We start from the raw sequence: 17,255 nt of genomic DNA on the forward strand, positions 1-17,255 counted from the left end.
CTGAAACTCCTTAGTAGGATTGAACCCACTTGTACACGGTTAATTGGGTGTTTGCAGTAGACAAAATGGTGGGTGAAAATAAGAGTAAAAAGGGAAAAGAGCATGGACTGAGTTGTGGTATAAGCAGGAACAATACCCATTAATATCGGAAAGCACAACAGCACAATAACCAAGGAAATCTGAATAGTGAGTTGAAAGTGAGAGGAGAGAAAAGAGAAATAAAACGATATTTGAGAGAAAAGAGAAAGCAGAGTACCCATGGCAGAATTAGCATGCATCATTAGGAATCCTTTCCCTGCCTTGGAAAACACCAAAGCACATTCTTTGCAATCTCCAAAAGATGACTACTCTGACTCATGTTCCAAACCACATAACTTTATAGCCTTATTTGGTAATAAGTTTGTGTGAGTTAGGATTGAGATCTTTTTAGTCAACATCCTAATGCGAAGACTCTTTACCCATGATTATTTCTGCTAAAGCTTTCATTATTTCTTTGTTATTATGTGCATTTCTAATCATTATTCTACCATATATATATATATATATATATATATATATATATATATCATGTATGTATATATGTATGTATGTATGTATGTATGTATGAGAATATGTACGCTAACCCTTGTAAACTAACATTTGCTTGATGTATATTTTCTTCAGACTTTGGAGTTTATGTGCAGAAAGTGGAGAAATTTTTTTGTAGTAGAAAATTAAGAATAATCATTCACATTGCAGAAAAGTGCAAAAAGCTTTACTGCATAGTAGAAATTTAAGAAAAGTCATTTTCGTAGTAGAAGATAGAGAAATGTTCCTTCTGCAATAGAAATGTAGAATAAGTCCAGTTTGCAGCGTTGTCCCCTAGACTTTGGACTCAATGTTTGTGCACAAACTGGCAGTGGCAGAATGGGACCTTGAAGTCCATTCCACAAGAGCGTCAGGTCCAACTTCCTTCCTAGAATAATCGTAGACTAGAAGTTGTCTAATAACATCAAAACACATGTCTAGGGTACAAGGAGTAAAGAAACCACCCTCAACACTCACCAACCATTTTTGTTTGCTGCAAACACTCTTCAAAGGTGCCCAATACCCTTCTGGCCATATGGGTTCAACCTCCACTACCTCTATGCATTTACAATGTCTTCTCTCTCTTCCACTACCTATCCCGACCATGACAAACTCTCACCCATTTCATTTAGCCATGTACCTCTCTCTCTCCTTTGAATGGTAAAACCTTGGGTTTCTTTTAACCAATCCCTCTAGCATGCATCAAGTGGTCCTAGTTAGTTTACTACTTATTTTGGGTAAAGATGCTTTCCTAGCTGAGTATCTCCCGAAAGAGGTCTTGTCAGGATACGAAAAATAGGTTATTTTCCCCCTTTCACCAAACCACATCCTTTGTAATTCCTTTAGCTGTGGGCCCACACTCCTTGTATTGACTGGGTATAGGTTGGTGGTGCTTCAACTATTACATTGTTCTCTTCTTCCTTCATGCCTTGCCTTCTTTCTTTCGCATGCAGTTTTTGCTGTTGTTATTTGATTTTTGTCCCTTTTATTCTTTGTCAAGACTGAGGCTTTCCACTTGCATTCATTCTTTAAGGAGAATGGTGTGGGCTTGTTGGGCTTGCCTTATTTTGTATTGCTCAATTGCGCTCGTGGGCTTTCAAGGTCTTTCCCTTATTCCTTTCTATTAATTCCTGCTAGGTTGGCCCATTAGGGTTTTTGCCTCATTCCTTCTTCCTTGTGCCCATTGAAGACTCTTTCTCATTTCTTGAAGAGGGTCATCTCATTGTGGCTGACTCTTCCACATTGCCCATGGGCCAATTTGTTCTATCCATTGTCTTTTTAGGAATTCTTTCTCTTTGAGCCCCTTGCTTGGGCCATGCTTATTCACTTTCCAGCCTTTAAGGGTGTGGCCCTATTGCTTTGCTTCTTCTTTTTCATGGTTCGGTTTGGGCTTTTCTGCCATTTGACCTTTGTGTTCATATTATCAAAAATGGGTATCAACACTCAAACAACACAAAGCAATAAAACAACAAATTTTATTTTCATTGCTCACATGCCAATCATATGTTGATTTCTTAATCCTTATCACTTTTGTCTAAGCTTATTCACCATTGGCTCTTCGCCACCATCCTAAGGGAGAGACATTTTTGAATTAGAACTTTAAGTCTCATTAGAACTACTTTTTTCTTTGTTAAGAAACTGGCTAAATAGATTATAAGTAGCCTTAAAACCTTTTTTTTTTTTTTTTTGGTTATTGAAGATGTCATTTTAAGCCTTTTCCATTCAAATAAGATTCATATCATGTCACCTTCTTGGGAATACAATTGTGTTTAACTTACAAAATGTACAATATAAATATCAATTTGGAGATATATATATATATATATATATATATATATATATATATCCACAATACTTTCATAACAAATCTTAGATGACAAGTCGTTATTAGTTTTGATTTGAAACCACCACTGACATTAATTTCTTGCCCACCAGTAACAACCTGCCACCTAAAATTTGTCGTAAAAGTTTTGTGAAAATATTGTGGATGTAGCACTTAGTATAATGTGATGGATATGGAGTTTAGCTATCGAGCCTCTAACAGTGTAACAGTAATTTCATTGGTTGAAGGTGATTGGTTCTTGCTTGATGAAGACAATTTTTTCCCTACCAGGAAAGTAGGCTCTTTAGGTTCAGGTAATGAACTCTCTCCGTGCAACATCATAACCACAGATGACATGTTAGGCCGATCCTCATGATGTTGTTGCAAACATAAGAAACTTATACGAAGGCAACGAACAAACTCCAACCGGATGCAATTGTCCTCCAAGTAAGTATCAATTAGTTCTAAAGGTTTGCCATCTTTCCATAAATTCCATGCCTGAAAAATTTAAAATTTTCTTATCATTATTTGTATAATTTTATGTGAAATGGAAAGTCAACACTTTTGAGAACTTACATGTGCAACAAGGTTTAGACCTTGGCTTGGATGGAAAGACCTTCGATTTTTCTTTCCACTTAATATCTCCAGCAACAATATTCCAAAGCTATATACATCAGATTTTACTGAAAATAGACCATCAATGGCATATTCAGGTGCCATATAACCACTGCAAAACATCATTAAGAATAAAAATCTTTGAGTAGGAAAAACAATGTTGACAACAGAGCATGTTAAGAATTCTTACTAAGTTCCAACCACTCTATCTGTATTTCCTTCAGTTTGATCTCCACCAAAGATTCTAGCCATGCCAAAGTCAGAAATTTTTGGGTTCATCTTACTATCAAGTAATACATTACTTGCCTTGAGATCTCTATGTATAATTCTCAATCTAGAATCCTCATGAAGATATAGAAGCCCTCGTGCAATCCCACAAATAATATTGAAGCGCATAGACCAATCTAAAACATTAGCTCTCGTTTTATCTAGCAAGTTTCTCATTTGTGTTAATACGAAGTCCAACTTGGACAATAAAAGAAGAAATTGAAATTAATAATAAAAAATTATGGACAAATTTTTCCTTCAAACCAGGTTTGAAAAATCTCCTCCCATCCATTATGTACGGTTGTTCATAAAACCATCCATAAGTATTAAATTGCATAATTCATTAAATCATTTAAACAGAGCATTTGTCTATTAAGTAGTTTGTGTGACTCAAACTAAATAAGGGTAGTTTTTTAAGTTGTCACTTAGTAGGATGGAGGAACTTTTATCTAAATTGGTTTGGAGAAACTTTGTCATTAAAAAAAATCATAAAGTTTGGCAAAAGTTATTAAGTTTTTGAGAAGTTCATACCAAAAATAAAGGAGTCTAAGCTTCCGTTGGGCATGTATTCATAAATTAGCATTATCTCCTCTCCTTCAATGCAATAGCCCAAAAGCCTCACCAGATTACGGTGTTGCAATTTGGCAATCAATATAACTTCATTTTTAAACTCATTCAATCCTTGCATAGAACTTCGTGAAAGCCTTTTCACGGCAATTTCATGTCCATCTGTTAGTGTACCCTGTAAATTCACATTGTAAGCAGATTTTATTGATATAAAATATGATGATAACTGCTTTTTCTATGGTCTTTATAAAGTTATTTTGTAGATTTACCTTGTATACAAGTCCAAAGCCTCCTTCACCTAGCTTGTTATCACTTGAAAAGTTGTTAGTGGCAGTGACTATGGTTGCTAGGCTGAAGAATGGGACCTCAATGTCTTCACTTTGGAATTCAATGTTCTGGTCTAACATCACATTGTTCTCCATGTTATCTAATAAGAGCAAGATTGGCTTCACATTATACAAAATAAACTTAAATATGACAACTATTAAATTCAGTTAGACCTATTGATTATAGAGTGGAATTGTTATGTAATTTCAAATTAAATCAATTATATGATCCAGAATGTCAATGTTAACAATCAAAACAACAAGTCACCATGTCATCTTGCAAAATAATAAAAGCGATAAAATCACGAGACATATGATATGATATTGAAGGGGAAAACCAATGGAGAACTCACCCAAAGGGAAAACCACTACAATGGTAACTAACAGTAACCTATCCTAACTAAGGCAGTCCATTATAAAAGGAGTTTCATAATTTAGACCAAAAGCTTTGTACTTAGACTCTACAATCTCAGGAGATAACTCACTGTATGTTGTGACCACAACAACTTCAGAACTTTGTACTTCTTTTTTGGATTTCTTCACAAGACGGAACCAGGACTCAAAGTTTTGGGGGGGGGGGGGGGGGTGGGGGCAACTTCTTTTGTTTGAGGATTTTAGAAATTGGGATATCAATGCTACGGAAGGCAAGGTGACAATATCATTATTGGTTTTTCTTTTTTTTCTTTTTGAAAAAAACTATACTTTCCCATAATCTACAAATCAAATTAGAGTCATAATAACTATAGGAATTTATTATAGTTTTAAAAACTAGATTGGACAAAGAATAAAAAATGAGTAGTTCTTTGTCTTTTAGTCAAAATAGTGACATCATAACTATTATAATTATGTATTTAGCATTATAAATACATAAAAATTTGGCTGTATTCTTTTCATATTATTCTATCCCAAACCTTTTATAATGCTATATTTTAATAACTGCAGTTCAAAGTTTAAACCCATATCTTTTTTTTTCTTTTTTTCTTTTTATACAAGATACTACTCTAGTCTAACCTAAGTGTATATGTGTATAAAGCTCCCTTTTAGAGACTTGAACTCCGGCTCTTGCCCCTCATACTCTAGAAGCACTTATACTTGTAGAGTGACCATCGCATCAAGGGTGTGCAGTGGTAAGTTTAAACCCATATCTACTAAATCAATATATCTGCTAAAATATTGGCTAATTAATAGCATAAGAGGAGGGATATTTCAAAAGTTGCATATCCAAAAATCTAATGATTCTCAAGCAATCAAATGATAAGGGGTAATTCTATTGTTTCTTTCAAAAAAAAAAAAAAATTGATAAGAGGCAAGTTATACACTTATACGAAATAATTACATAATAAATGTTTTTCATCAGTTTTTTTTTTTTGGAAAACCGTTTTCCATCAATTAGTAACAGCCACAAATAAACTTTTTTGCATCATTTTTTTTTCCTTTTTAAGTGCTTATCACATATACAGATAAAGACAAGTCTAAATGTCACAAAGCCCACAACAACTTAAAAAAATACTACTACAGTAACAAAATAGAGAGAAGTTTAGAGAACTCATCAGAGCAGACAAAATAATCATTTTTGTGTAATTTTTTGTCATTTTTTTGGTTTTCATTTGTCAATTTGTAAAACTTTTGTGGGAAGGGGGCCAAGAATAAATAGTAAGGGTCAAGATCTAAAATTTTGTGTAAATTTATATACTAATATATATTTTTTCAAAAATTGTGGGGGGCCATGGCCCCCCCCAGCCCCATGATAGGTCCGTCACTGATTCACAAATGATATATATGTTCACATCAACAAACTAGAAACTCTAATGCAGTCTGACACCTCCTTGAAGATTTGATCAACAATTAATTCGGATCACAAGATCATAAAAATCTAGAAGGTTTCCTTAATGATAGCTTATAGAATGAAAGGCATGGGTTTTCTCTCTAAAAGCTTTGAGTTTTTGCATCTAGCTATAACCTCATTGGAAATCATGTAGGATTAGAATTCTAATAAGAATAGGATTTGAATTTTGTTTCCATAATTGTCGCTTAAGCAAGAGTCAAGTGAGGATCAGGCGAAGCCTCGCTTGCCATTTGGGATGCAAGTATTTACAACCTTGAGTGAGCCTTAGTTTCCACTTGAGCGAGCCTCTTCAATCAACGATACTTTAAGCATATTTTTAAATTTCGTTGACAAAATACTAACAGGCAGAAGAATACTCCCCATCAGTCTGAGGTCTCTTGAGTAAATAGTTTAGCTCAAACAAGGCAGTGAAAAATATAAAAATAAAAAACCCCACCATAGAGTAGTGCATAGATTCCAAGAAAGATGTAGCATGCAAGAAGATACAAATAAATGTTTGACATGGGCATCGGGCACTAAGTGGCATTAGCAATATGTGTAGCAACGGCACCAAGGAGATGCTACAAAAATAGAACACACAAAATTGCCACTCGAAAGACCCAAAACAAAAACTACTTCTGATACCAAATGCGCCAAGTTGAAGAACATAAGATGTGGTGCATATGCTGTCCAAAATGTAAGAAACGCATGAATAATCATTTGATATGCATATAAAAAAAAAAAAAAAAAAAAAAAAAAAAAAAAAAAAAAAAAAAAAAAAAAAAACCCAGCTATACTGCTTAAACATTGAGGTTAAGCCAAAAACTGTGATTGAGGCATATTAATGTGCAAGTGACGAGTTCAGTTAATACATGACCTTCTTCCAAATTTTACCCACTAACCAGTAACCACAGTCATATAAAAACACAGGAAAATTTTGCTAAGTGCCTCAATAAAGTAGAAACAAAAGCCAATCCTAAGAGTAAAAAAAAAAATATATATATATATATATATATCAAAATCCTATGTGAGATGCAACAAGAATCAAGAATTTAAGATCATACATACGAACTACGTTTGTAGAACTAAAGGCCAAGATCAATAACAATCTAAGTGAGAAGGAAAGCTATAATATTATTAATATGAGACATTTTGACTGGTGCAAATTAACAGTAGCTAAGGTCAGAAGCAGTTTATGCAGCGTGCAAGGGTATTACAAGACTTAATTAGACTAAAACTACCAGAAAGGTCTTGCTCAAGCAGAATTTAACAAGTTGCTCGAGTACGCTTCAAGAATTCGCAAGAAAAGTTTAGGCGAGTGTCAAGCGAAGACGTTGCTTTAATAGCATTCATGCAGTTTTTTATTTATTGTAGAAAGAATTGAATGCATATGGAATGAGACTTAAAGTAGCTTAAGTGCATGTAATGTAAATAAAAAGACTGGCAAGGCTAAGAGAATTTCCATATTAGGTTATGGTGAAGGCTACCCCTACCCTACAATCCTTGCGCCTCCTTCTTAAGGAAAGTAAACCAGTTTTCGAATAAGTGAAAAAAAATTTCCAGATTGGTCTCACAGTCCCCGAATTGCCAGCAATCCTTGTTTTGGTGTTGGTTGTTGAATAAAATATTTATTCAGAGAAAAAAAGAAAAAAGAAAAAAAGAATGCCAGCATTGCTTAGCTATAAAAACCTAATGCTCCACTCGATTTTTTGGGAACACATGTCGAATTATAGGTAGAGAGTGGAGTTTAGGAGAGGAACAAGGTGAGCAAAACCAAACAAGAATGATATGACACAGGAACTAAGCTCCAGCTCCAAGCGTTATGTGGGGGTAGAAGTAAAATGTGATAAGAAAAAGTTACTGAAAGTGGAGATACCACACCTGTAGAAAATACCCTTTACCTTCATAACCATATTGATTTTCTATCACCTTTTTTCCTCTTCTTGATCATCCTTTGATCAAAATGGAAGATTTACCCCTTTGTAGAAATGAATGGTGAAAAATATGAATCCATTTCTTAAAGATCTAATGACAAGTGCCACTAGATTTGAAGGGCCAAGAGTTGCATGACACATATATAGATAAACTTTAATTGGCTCATTCGGTGCCAGGGACTCTTATTATGACGTTGGTCAATTGGTAAGGCCCAAGTCTAGTATTATTGGTTTCCATAATCACTACAAACAACTAGCTTGCGTGCCGCTGCTAGGGTCTTAATTTTTGCCTAAATGGCCCAGGTCCGCCTTCCTAATCACATGCCTTCACGCGCACAGGAAATGTGATTCATGATCGTTCTATATTCTTTAATAGGGAAACCAGGTCTACACTTAATGGCTCCACCTCTCCTTGTTTTGTCGAACACCACTCATAAAGGGACTTATCTTTAGAAACATATTTCATAGTATCTTGACACCAGGCCACATAATGGCACCGGGTCCATCTAATGTTATTGAGCTAATTTGCGCTGGATAACATAATTTTTCTTGATTTTCTTTTTAATTTTTTCACACATAACAATTATCATTCACTCTCTTCTTTCCTCCTAAAGATGCTAAAAAAATAATAAAAAATTAAAAACTAAATGCAAAACAAATAATTTTAATGTAAATTTACACGATTACTGTAGCAATTATGTATTTTTACACAACTTTGCATGACTTGATGTAAGTGAATTTTAAACTTGATTGGCTAAAATGTCTTTTACTATTATACAAGATGCAAGTGCTCAAGCTTTCTTATCAATATCTCTCGTTCTTCTCTGAGGTTCCATTCCCAAGTGATTTTGGTGCTGTAGGAACCTCACCTCACCATAGCTAGAACATCTCTGCAAGGGTCTTATTTTATGCCTACATGACCTAGGTCCACACTCCTCATTTCATACCTTCAGGTGCGCTGGAAAGGGGACCGTGATTATCTGCTTTTTCTATCAGCACCCCATTTTTACATGCAGTGTTCCTATTTTTGCTAAATACAGGAACGCCAACTTTCTCTATCAAGCATGAGGACACGGTACAAACAATACTTAAGAGTATGCTAAGCCTTTTTCTTTTAGAGTTTGTAATGAATGGTATTGCATCAAATCACCAAAACGCCAGTCACATGACCAATTGCCTACTAGAAAATTACACATGCAACCAAATTCAGCTTAAACTAACTTGTGCATACAAATGCAAACAAGATACACTTGGACCAGAAGAATCCATGCTCGAAAAAAAAAAAAAAAAAACAATGGTATTACTTAGTGTAGTGTGGTTAAACAAGGTATTTTTTTTTTATCCCCTTTCATTCATTCTTTTGTATTTTTCTTTTTTAATTTTCTGTCGTTTTTATAATTTGGACAAAAAATAAAAGCACACACAATGCTAAAACAAATGAAAAACATGAAATGCAGTGCATAAATACATACAATAATGTACACAAACTCCTATTATAATTAGTCTATGGAGTCAGAAACTATTTCCAATTCTAGACTGGAAGTATCAAAGAAGTGGACACGAAGAATGACACTTAGTTTTGGAATCCTTCCTCACCCAGACAACATGATCTTGGGCTGTGAACTTGGGGAGGCTTTGATCCTATACTGTTTATAGGCTAATTGAGAAAAGGAATTCGCAAAGTGAGGCAAATTCCAACCTTGGCTTCCAAGAGTCAACGAGCACGAGGTTTGAACACGTCACCAAGCAATTTATCTTGGCTTCTGACAGAAGGTACTTGATCTCTAGCCGCAGGTTGTGACACTGGAATCTTAGACTTCAACGTGAAGCGATTCGGATGGCTATGTCTAGTAGCACCCAAAAGTGGCCGAATTAAGTAGCATGTGGGGTTCTATTCTTCCTAGGTGGCCATATAGAGATAGGCTGTGAGACATATAATCTACCTATGAGATGGTTCCCTTTATCTACTCGAGTTTGCTCTACCTTAGCCCAATGATTTAGCAAGGGGGACAAACATAGTTTCTGTGCCGCAAGACATAAAAAAGGATGGGACAAAAGATTCTATATCGATGTACCTTAGGCCAGTTGTTTCAAAACATGGCTTCTGAGAACTTCCCTTTATCTTTCTAACTTGGCTCTAGCGAGACCTAGCTCACTTTCAAGTTCAGTCACCTTTTCTACAAGTCAGTGATTCTCATTATTGTATGTTTCAGCCAATTTTTTGGCTTCATGTAACTTCACTACTAGTTCAGTCACCTTCTCTACAAGTTCAGTCACCTTTTGAATTTTTTGGCTAATTCAAAAGTTTTCTGAAATTTGATACATTCCATAAAAAGTTTGTTATAAGTAGTTTTGTAGGGTGGCATCGTCACATAATTCATCCTTAATGGCTTGTTTGGATTGAGGGCGTTGATGTAGAACAGACCGCCATGGTCTTCTTGGACTCTGACGTGTGCCTGAAATAATCATAACTAGTAGCCTGAAGCAAAACGGCTTTCTGAGGAATAATCATAACTTTTCCACGAGGTACACCCTAAAAATGGTGAATTCCTTCATTTTGGTCCCAAAAACTATGATTTTTCCGTTTATAGTAATTTTTGTTTCTTTAATAACTTTTTACTTAAAGGTCAGAATAAAGTCTCATTTGTTTTCGAACGACTCTTAAGGTCAGTAATTTATAATTTTGCATTTAACTCAATTTTACCATTTTTGGTAAATTTCAGTATTTTGTCACCTAATCGCATAATTAATGTGAATTAGGGTTTCAAACGTTTTTCTTAGTATTTATATGTTTTGTAACCGTCAACGGTAAAGCAGACTATTATCAATAAAAACAAACGTTTTGTCAAATTTTCTTCTGGTAGATTCTAGTTTTTATCTCCTTGTAGATTTAGGGAAACCCCTCGTGGATTCGAGGTTTATTACCAAAATCTAATAGTTTAGTTTTTGTTTCATCAAAAGAGTATCGTGTATACTTTCTTTAGGCTTCCGCGATATTAGGCATGGTGGTGATAGTTAGCATATTAGTCCATCTAGAGTTTGTTTGGATTGAAGGGAATGGAGGGAGAGTAGATGGGAGTCTAATTAGTTCATTTGGCCAACTCTACTCTACTCTCCCTCCATCTCCCTTAATCCAACAAAGACCTAGTTAGACTCATTGCTCTTAAACTCATCACTCATGGTGGCATTCATATCCTACTTTTGATTTCAAATAATTTGGGCATTTAGCCTTGACATGTCCATAACCAAAACACTCATGATGCTTGATGACTTGATAGTTCTGTTCTTTCCTATCCTTAGACCTCTCACTAAACTCATTCTTTGGTAGCTCAAAAGTTCTATGGGTTTTGTACTTGTTCTTAATCTTTCTAAACTATAGAAGATTTTAAAGCTTTTTTGCCAAAAGAGCTTTATCATCCACTTTCATCTCATCCTCATCAGAGGTATAACTCTCTTCTTCTTTAACAGTTTTCAGAGCAACAGTCTTGTTTATATTAGTTTGAGGTAAAAAGAGGTCATATGTCTGTACTGATCCAACTAATTCCTCAATCTTGATAGTGTCAAGATCCGTACTCTCCTCTATTATATTGTGGCTTTACGATGAAACCTCTTAGGTAAAGATCTCAGGACTTTCCTAATAAATTTGGGCTCAAGGATATCTCTTCACCCAGGTTAAAGCTAAAGTTTACTATGTCATTAAATTTGGCATAGAATTAATCAAAAGTTTCATCCTAAACTCATACTAATATTCCCAAATTGAGAAGTTGACATTTGAAGCCCAGAGTTTCATATAACTTTAGTTCCCTGATTTGTAATTTCTAAGACAACCCAAGCATCCTTAATAGTTTTAGACATAACGATTCTTCTAAATTCTTCTTGAAAGATAGATGTAAAGATGGCATCTAAGCATTTACTATTGCAGTTATAATCTAAGAGTTGTTCCTCGGACCATTGTTCTATTAGAATTTCAGTTTTGGTCCACCCATTTCAACATATGTTAAATTTCAGAATTTAAGTGTACCTTTGCTTTGATACCAATTATTAAATTCAGTTTAGAGTCCTCAATTAAGTTTTCAAAATAACTATTATTTAATGTTGAATTAACTTATCACATGATCCACAATGTTAACATTAACAACCACAAAACAGCAAGTCAACAAGTCATAAAGTAAAATACCAAAAGTGATAAAAGCATGGGGCATGTGATAGTAACGAAATGGAAAATTGATGGAGAAATCTCCAAAGAAAAAACCACTATTAGGGGAATCTATCCCAACTAATGAATCCACAAGAAAATAAGGAGCTTTATAATCTAGAACAAAACCTTTGTACTTAGACTTTACAATTCCAATAGGTAATTCATTGTTGCGACACACAACAGGTTTAAAACTTTGATCTTCTTTTTGTATGGATCCCTCATGAATAGCATGCTCACGTCGACAAATCAAAACCTCTGGCACACTCTAAGGTGTCTCCTTGGAGATTGATCTAAATTGAACACACTAGAAGAGAGGCTCCGTGGTTTCAAACTCTGGATCACAAGCTTTTTATGGAACTAGAAGGATTTTCTCATAAAAGCTCATGGGATGAAATACATGAGTTTCATCCTAAAAGCTCTACCTTTCTTCCTCTATAATCTAAGTGGAAATCGTGCATAAGATGATTTAAGTAGGCTTTATATATGGGGTTAGAATTCTAATCATAACAAGATTCAAATTTTGTTTCTACAATTCTCACTGGAGTGAGCCTTGAACAAAAGTTAGGCGGAGCCTTGCTTGAGCAAGCTTTAGTGAGCTGCTTGAGCCTGCATGTACTTACTCACTTGAGCAAGCCTGGTTTTCCACTCAAGCGAGTACATAAATTAACTCATTTTTTTATCCTTTAAATTTTTATTTTAAATTAGAATAATCCTTGATTGTTTATGTCTCATTACGTTAATGAAAGTATGCTCCCCTTCAATGTTTTACTTTTCATGCAATTACTTAATTGTAGCATTAAATTTATTTTCTATGCAATTATGAATTACTTTGAAGTTAAATATAGTGTAGTGACTTAGCCTTGAATATGCTTGTTTTAAGTTTTGGACTTGGATTAACTTATCGAAAATAACTTAGTCCATCGAGGATAGAATGAGACCAAAGAGATACCTAGAAGTGAAAATTTTCATCGAATAAACACAACTGCTGCAAGTACTACAAATGATTCAAGTTTGCTCAACATCCTAGTCTAGTGACTTTATTTGACTTGTGTAATTATTTCAAGAAGCTTATACGAATTTTCTTACTTACTGTGGTCTTTTCTTTTTATTATGTTCCAATGGCTATACATCAAACTCAAGGAAAAAGCTTAATGATGCCTTAAGTTTGGACTTTGGAATAAACTTAAGAAGATCTGAAATGGTCTAAGAAAGCGGTTTAGAAAACAGTGTTGGATCCGAGTCGTGTTGTATGAGTCCTATAGCTAATGTCATGTGTGCGTCACTCGCTTACAAGGCAGAAATGTCTGACGTGGCACTTTAAATGGTTGTGTTCACGTGGCACCAACGTGACTAGTGACTTGGCAGACGATGGGTGCTAACATGATTATCTTCTGACAAGTTCACGGATCGGGTTCAGCCGAATAAAGTGGCATGTGGGATGAAGGTGATCTGACACGATGATGTCACGCTGATGTAAGAGGGCTGACATGACAGTGACAATGAACTTTGGGTGACACGTGATAAGTGACATAGTGAAAGCGTGTGAAGGGATGATTTGGAGATTTTCTTTTTTGAAAGGTGGCTACTTGTTCCTTTATTTATTTATTTTTGTTTGGAAGAGATAATATGGGTTGGCTAGGCCGCGTGTACTTTGCTCCCTTCGTCGACTTGAAAAAAAAGCTTTGGACAAGTGGGGTACGTGTCCCTCGTGAATCGTTGAATAAGAGAAAATATGAATCCAAGACTTCAAAGTTTGACTCATGTGCAACATGTTTACTGGGCATGATCTGTATAGTGAAAGACAGAACGGTGTATGCTATCTGTTGGTGAGAGTCGTGAATAGGAGAAAATACACCTGTTTAGTGTATGTTTCTCCCCTCACAATTGGTGCGACCCACAGCGGATGAATTCTATCAGCTTATTGGAGGGAGGAAGCATACACCTGAAGCAGGGTATACCTCCTCCGTGAATAGATATGCAGATAGCGAGCAAAGGCGTATGCAAAGACGGTCACCCAACTTGAGCTGTTGGAATCGCCCGATGGCCGAGGAAGGTGGAGAATGGACACGATGCTAAAGAGGATGGCACCGTGCAGCCAATGAATCAAAGACGAAGAGCACTGGTGGCTTTGAGAACAGCTGGGCGTTCTTGTGCCTGTGGTGGCAGCAAGCTAGGGTGTTTCAGATCTGTGTCTGCGGTTCGATATGTATAGACTGAAACTGGAGATATGATTTGTGGAAGTAATTGAAGGCCAAAGACTCTGAAACGATGTTAAAATAAATTGACGATGAAAAAAGGAGAGAGAGTGATGGAACGCACGAGTGTTACGTGGTTTACTCTAATTAGTGAACACAGTGTAAAACCTTCTTAACAGGGTTTACATAGGAAGAGTAGAGTCTAAGGTTCGGCTAAATGGGATTTTTTTTTTTTTTTTTTGGGGCCAATACATAAAATATAAACTCAAATATATGTTTAGCAATCTTAATAGCAGTACTGTACGATTCTAGAAGTTAAGTTAAACAATCTTGCAATATCTTTTCCAAAGTAGGTAAGAGAAAGTAATATTACCTCTCAAGCTTTTCCTTTTCCAAATGCAGTAGGGAATCAAGAGCACCCCAAAAACTACGGCAATGGCAACCACAACTATTACAATCACCCTCCTCTTTTGCTTATTTTTCAGCACTTCATGGTTGAATTTGTAATAGAAAAGAAAAAATATTTTAAGTGCAACCGACTTCAATGCAATAAAACAGATGGAAACAAAGATTTTAGCTTTGATGGCTCATACCTTGCCCTGAATCAGGCATTCGAATATATACTTCCTGGCTATTAGCATCCTGCTTGTTCGCTGCCATCTGTCTAATATCAATTAGATCCCCAAACCACATTGCGCATCCCGTACCTCCATTTCTAGTATCTGAGTTTGAATAAGCCGTACAGTTACACATGCTCAAACATTTGACCCTGCATTCGTTAAGTCTCATACTTTCGTTCAACAGAGAATACGTGGTGTCTGGCATTTTGAGCCCAGAAAATTTATCAAACCCGACTTTATCCTGGCAGCTCAATTTCTTTTTGCGTTCACATCCCTTATACCACTCTTCTGGGTTCCAAGTTTGTAGTGATATAGGCTTGAATCCTTCTACACATTGACAGACAGGTGACTCACCCATGATACAATTTCCATAAGGACCACATAACTTATAAGTGTCGCATTTGTCTTTTGGCAAATCCAAGAACATGCTCCATTCTTTTTTTTCTTCAACCCACACATAGCGCTGATAGTGTGATTGTGATTGATTCAAAACTGCTCTTGTGATTGCAGACTTTTCAATCATTTCGAACATGAAGTATACCTCGTCCTTGTTGGAGACAAACTTGAACTTGTAAAGTTGGGTGTCCTGTAACTCCGGAATACCACTGAAAAAATGGCCATTCCATGGGCCGGAACGGAAGTACTTGTGGGACCCTTTCATCATGACTAATTCTGAGTAATTATGAAGTTCAATCCCCCAACTCAGCTCTCCTGGAGAGGGGTCATCTGGACTCTTCCATGCAGTTAGGCGCCTATCCAGACCAATCCTTAAGTCCCATCCAAGCTTCATCCCTGCTAGCCACGTATCAGAAGGATAGTCAAAGCTTTGCCACAAATAATTTTCTGGATTTTCTTTATTCTCTTCTCTTAATACTAGATTTCCTGAATCTAAAAGCTGTACTACTAGATTCCTGGCCTCTTTTGTTTGATTTGCCGACCAAGCAAATGTCGAATTCTGGCCGAGAAGAACAAGACTACCTGAACTGTTTACGTTCAACACGCCAGACAAGTCTGTGATTGGATTGCCCCGGTTTGCTACCCAAACAACCGTTTTACCTGGGATTTTGTTGTACCAAATTCCCAAGTAACGGTTTGTGGAAGTACCTGGACTGAAGAACCCCAGGACAAAGCCACCATCTTTAGAGACCAAGGTTGTGTTCTCAATGTCCTTGAGGGATTGGGATTGAGTAATACTGTCAGCAGCATCCGAGAATACAAAGCAGAAAAGAAGTAAACTGGAACTCAAAAGCACAGAAGCAAAGATGTCCATTGCTTTCTGTTCTTTAGAGCTCTTAATTAGCCAATATGTAAAAGTTAGACCCATTATTCTGAGCAAAGACTATAACATAGAAGGCCATGCATTGACTCAAGCTATAGCTGTTGTTTCTTTGAAGAGTATACATTTTGTTGTGAACAAGAAATTTCCACGTTACACCCTTTTGCAGATGTCGCATTTATTATATGTAGTTTGTCTTGGTTCCGACGACTTATAAACTATAATGCACGGACACGGACACGGACACGGACACGACACGGACACTGATACGGCGATACAGCAATTTTTGAAAAACAAGGATACGACACGGCATGGACACGGCAATTAAATAATTAATTAAATTTTATATTTAGGCATATTTTTAGACATAAAATACATTTATGTCTAGAAGTTAAATTATCTAAGAACTACAAATAAGTAAACTAATACTCAAAGTAGTACAATAATACACATAAAATGTTTAAAGTACAAACCAAAAGTTTAAATAAGCTACATTCAAAAGCTATCATATTCATTTTCAATTTATACTTTCAGTATTCATTTTAGTAAAATCATCTATAATATTTAACTTTAACTTTAATAAATTAATAAAACTATAGAAATAACAATATTATATTATAACAATTAACAACATTATATTTGGCACATAATGACAATAATAACATTACATTATATCCCACTCTCACAAAGTGACAGTGAGAGTGGGATTTTAAAAAAAAAAAAAAAAAAACAAAAGCAAAAGCAAAAGCACGTTGTACTTATAAATAGTCACTTATAATAAGTGACTATTTATAACTAACTCATTCACCCAATTACCCAAACGTCACCGGCCAAATATCTAAAAGAAAAGAAAGAAAAAAAAAAAAAAAACAACAGAGAGAGAGACGGGACGTTTATGGAGGTCGGGGACCTGATGTCCATGCCGAGAGAGAGAGAGAGAGATCGGGAGGGACTGGGCACGGCGGCGACGTCTATGGAGCTCGCCGATCGGCCCGATCTAGCTCCGGCGATGGACAGAGGGCAACGGCAGCAGCAGCGGCAGC

At 35.8% G+C, this 17,255-nt stretch overlaps 1 protein-coding gene across 1 annotated transcript; it reads right to left on the reverse strand.

Moving 5' to 3' along the window:
- Positions 1-2,439: 2,439 nt before the first annotated feature.
- On the reverse strand, positions 2,440-16,423 carry LOC142638287 (G-type lectin S-receptor-like serine/threonine-protein kinase At4g27290). The gene is made up of 7 exons (XM_075812315.1): positions 14,910-16,423; positions 14,690-14,803; positions 4,108-4,265; positions 3,803-4,013; positions 3,195-3,432; positions 2,966-3,116; positions 2,440-2,887 (listed from the first exon to the last, which is right to left on the reverse strand). Exons 1-7 carry the CDS (start codon positions 16,258-16,260, stop codon positions 2,594-2,596), a joined length of 2,517 nt encoding a protein of 838 aa, XP_075668430.1. The 5' UTR covers positions 16,261-16,423; the 3' UTR covers positions 2,440-2,593.
- Between the last annotated feature and the right edge of the window lie 832 nt (positions 16,424-17,255).

Source organism: Castanea sativa, chromosome 6, assembly GCF_040712315.1.
Source record: "Castanea sativa cultivar Marrone di Chiusa Pesio chromosome 6, ASM4071231v1".
Taxonomy (NCBI): domain Eukaryota; kingdom Viridiplantae; phylum Streptophyta; class Magnoliopsida; order Fagales; family Fagaceae; genus Castanea; species Castanea sativa.

What these genes read in the sequence shown, in the direction of transcription:
- LOC142638287 (XM_075812315.1), bottom strand. Translation starts at nt 16,260, where the DNA reads ATGGGTCTAACTTTTACATATTGGCTAATTAAGAGCTCTAAAGAACAG. An exon ending in AATGCCTGATTCAGGGCAAG is followed by an intron (nt 14,804 to 14,909) that starts GTATGAGCCATC and finishes TCAACCATGAAG; the next exon opens with TGCTGAAAAATAAGCAAAAG. An exon ending in GCTTTGGACTTGTATACAAG is followed by an intron (nt 4,014 to 4,107) that starts GTAAATCTACAA and finishes GTGAATTTACAG; the next exon opens with GGTACACTAACAGATGGACA.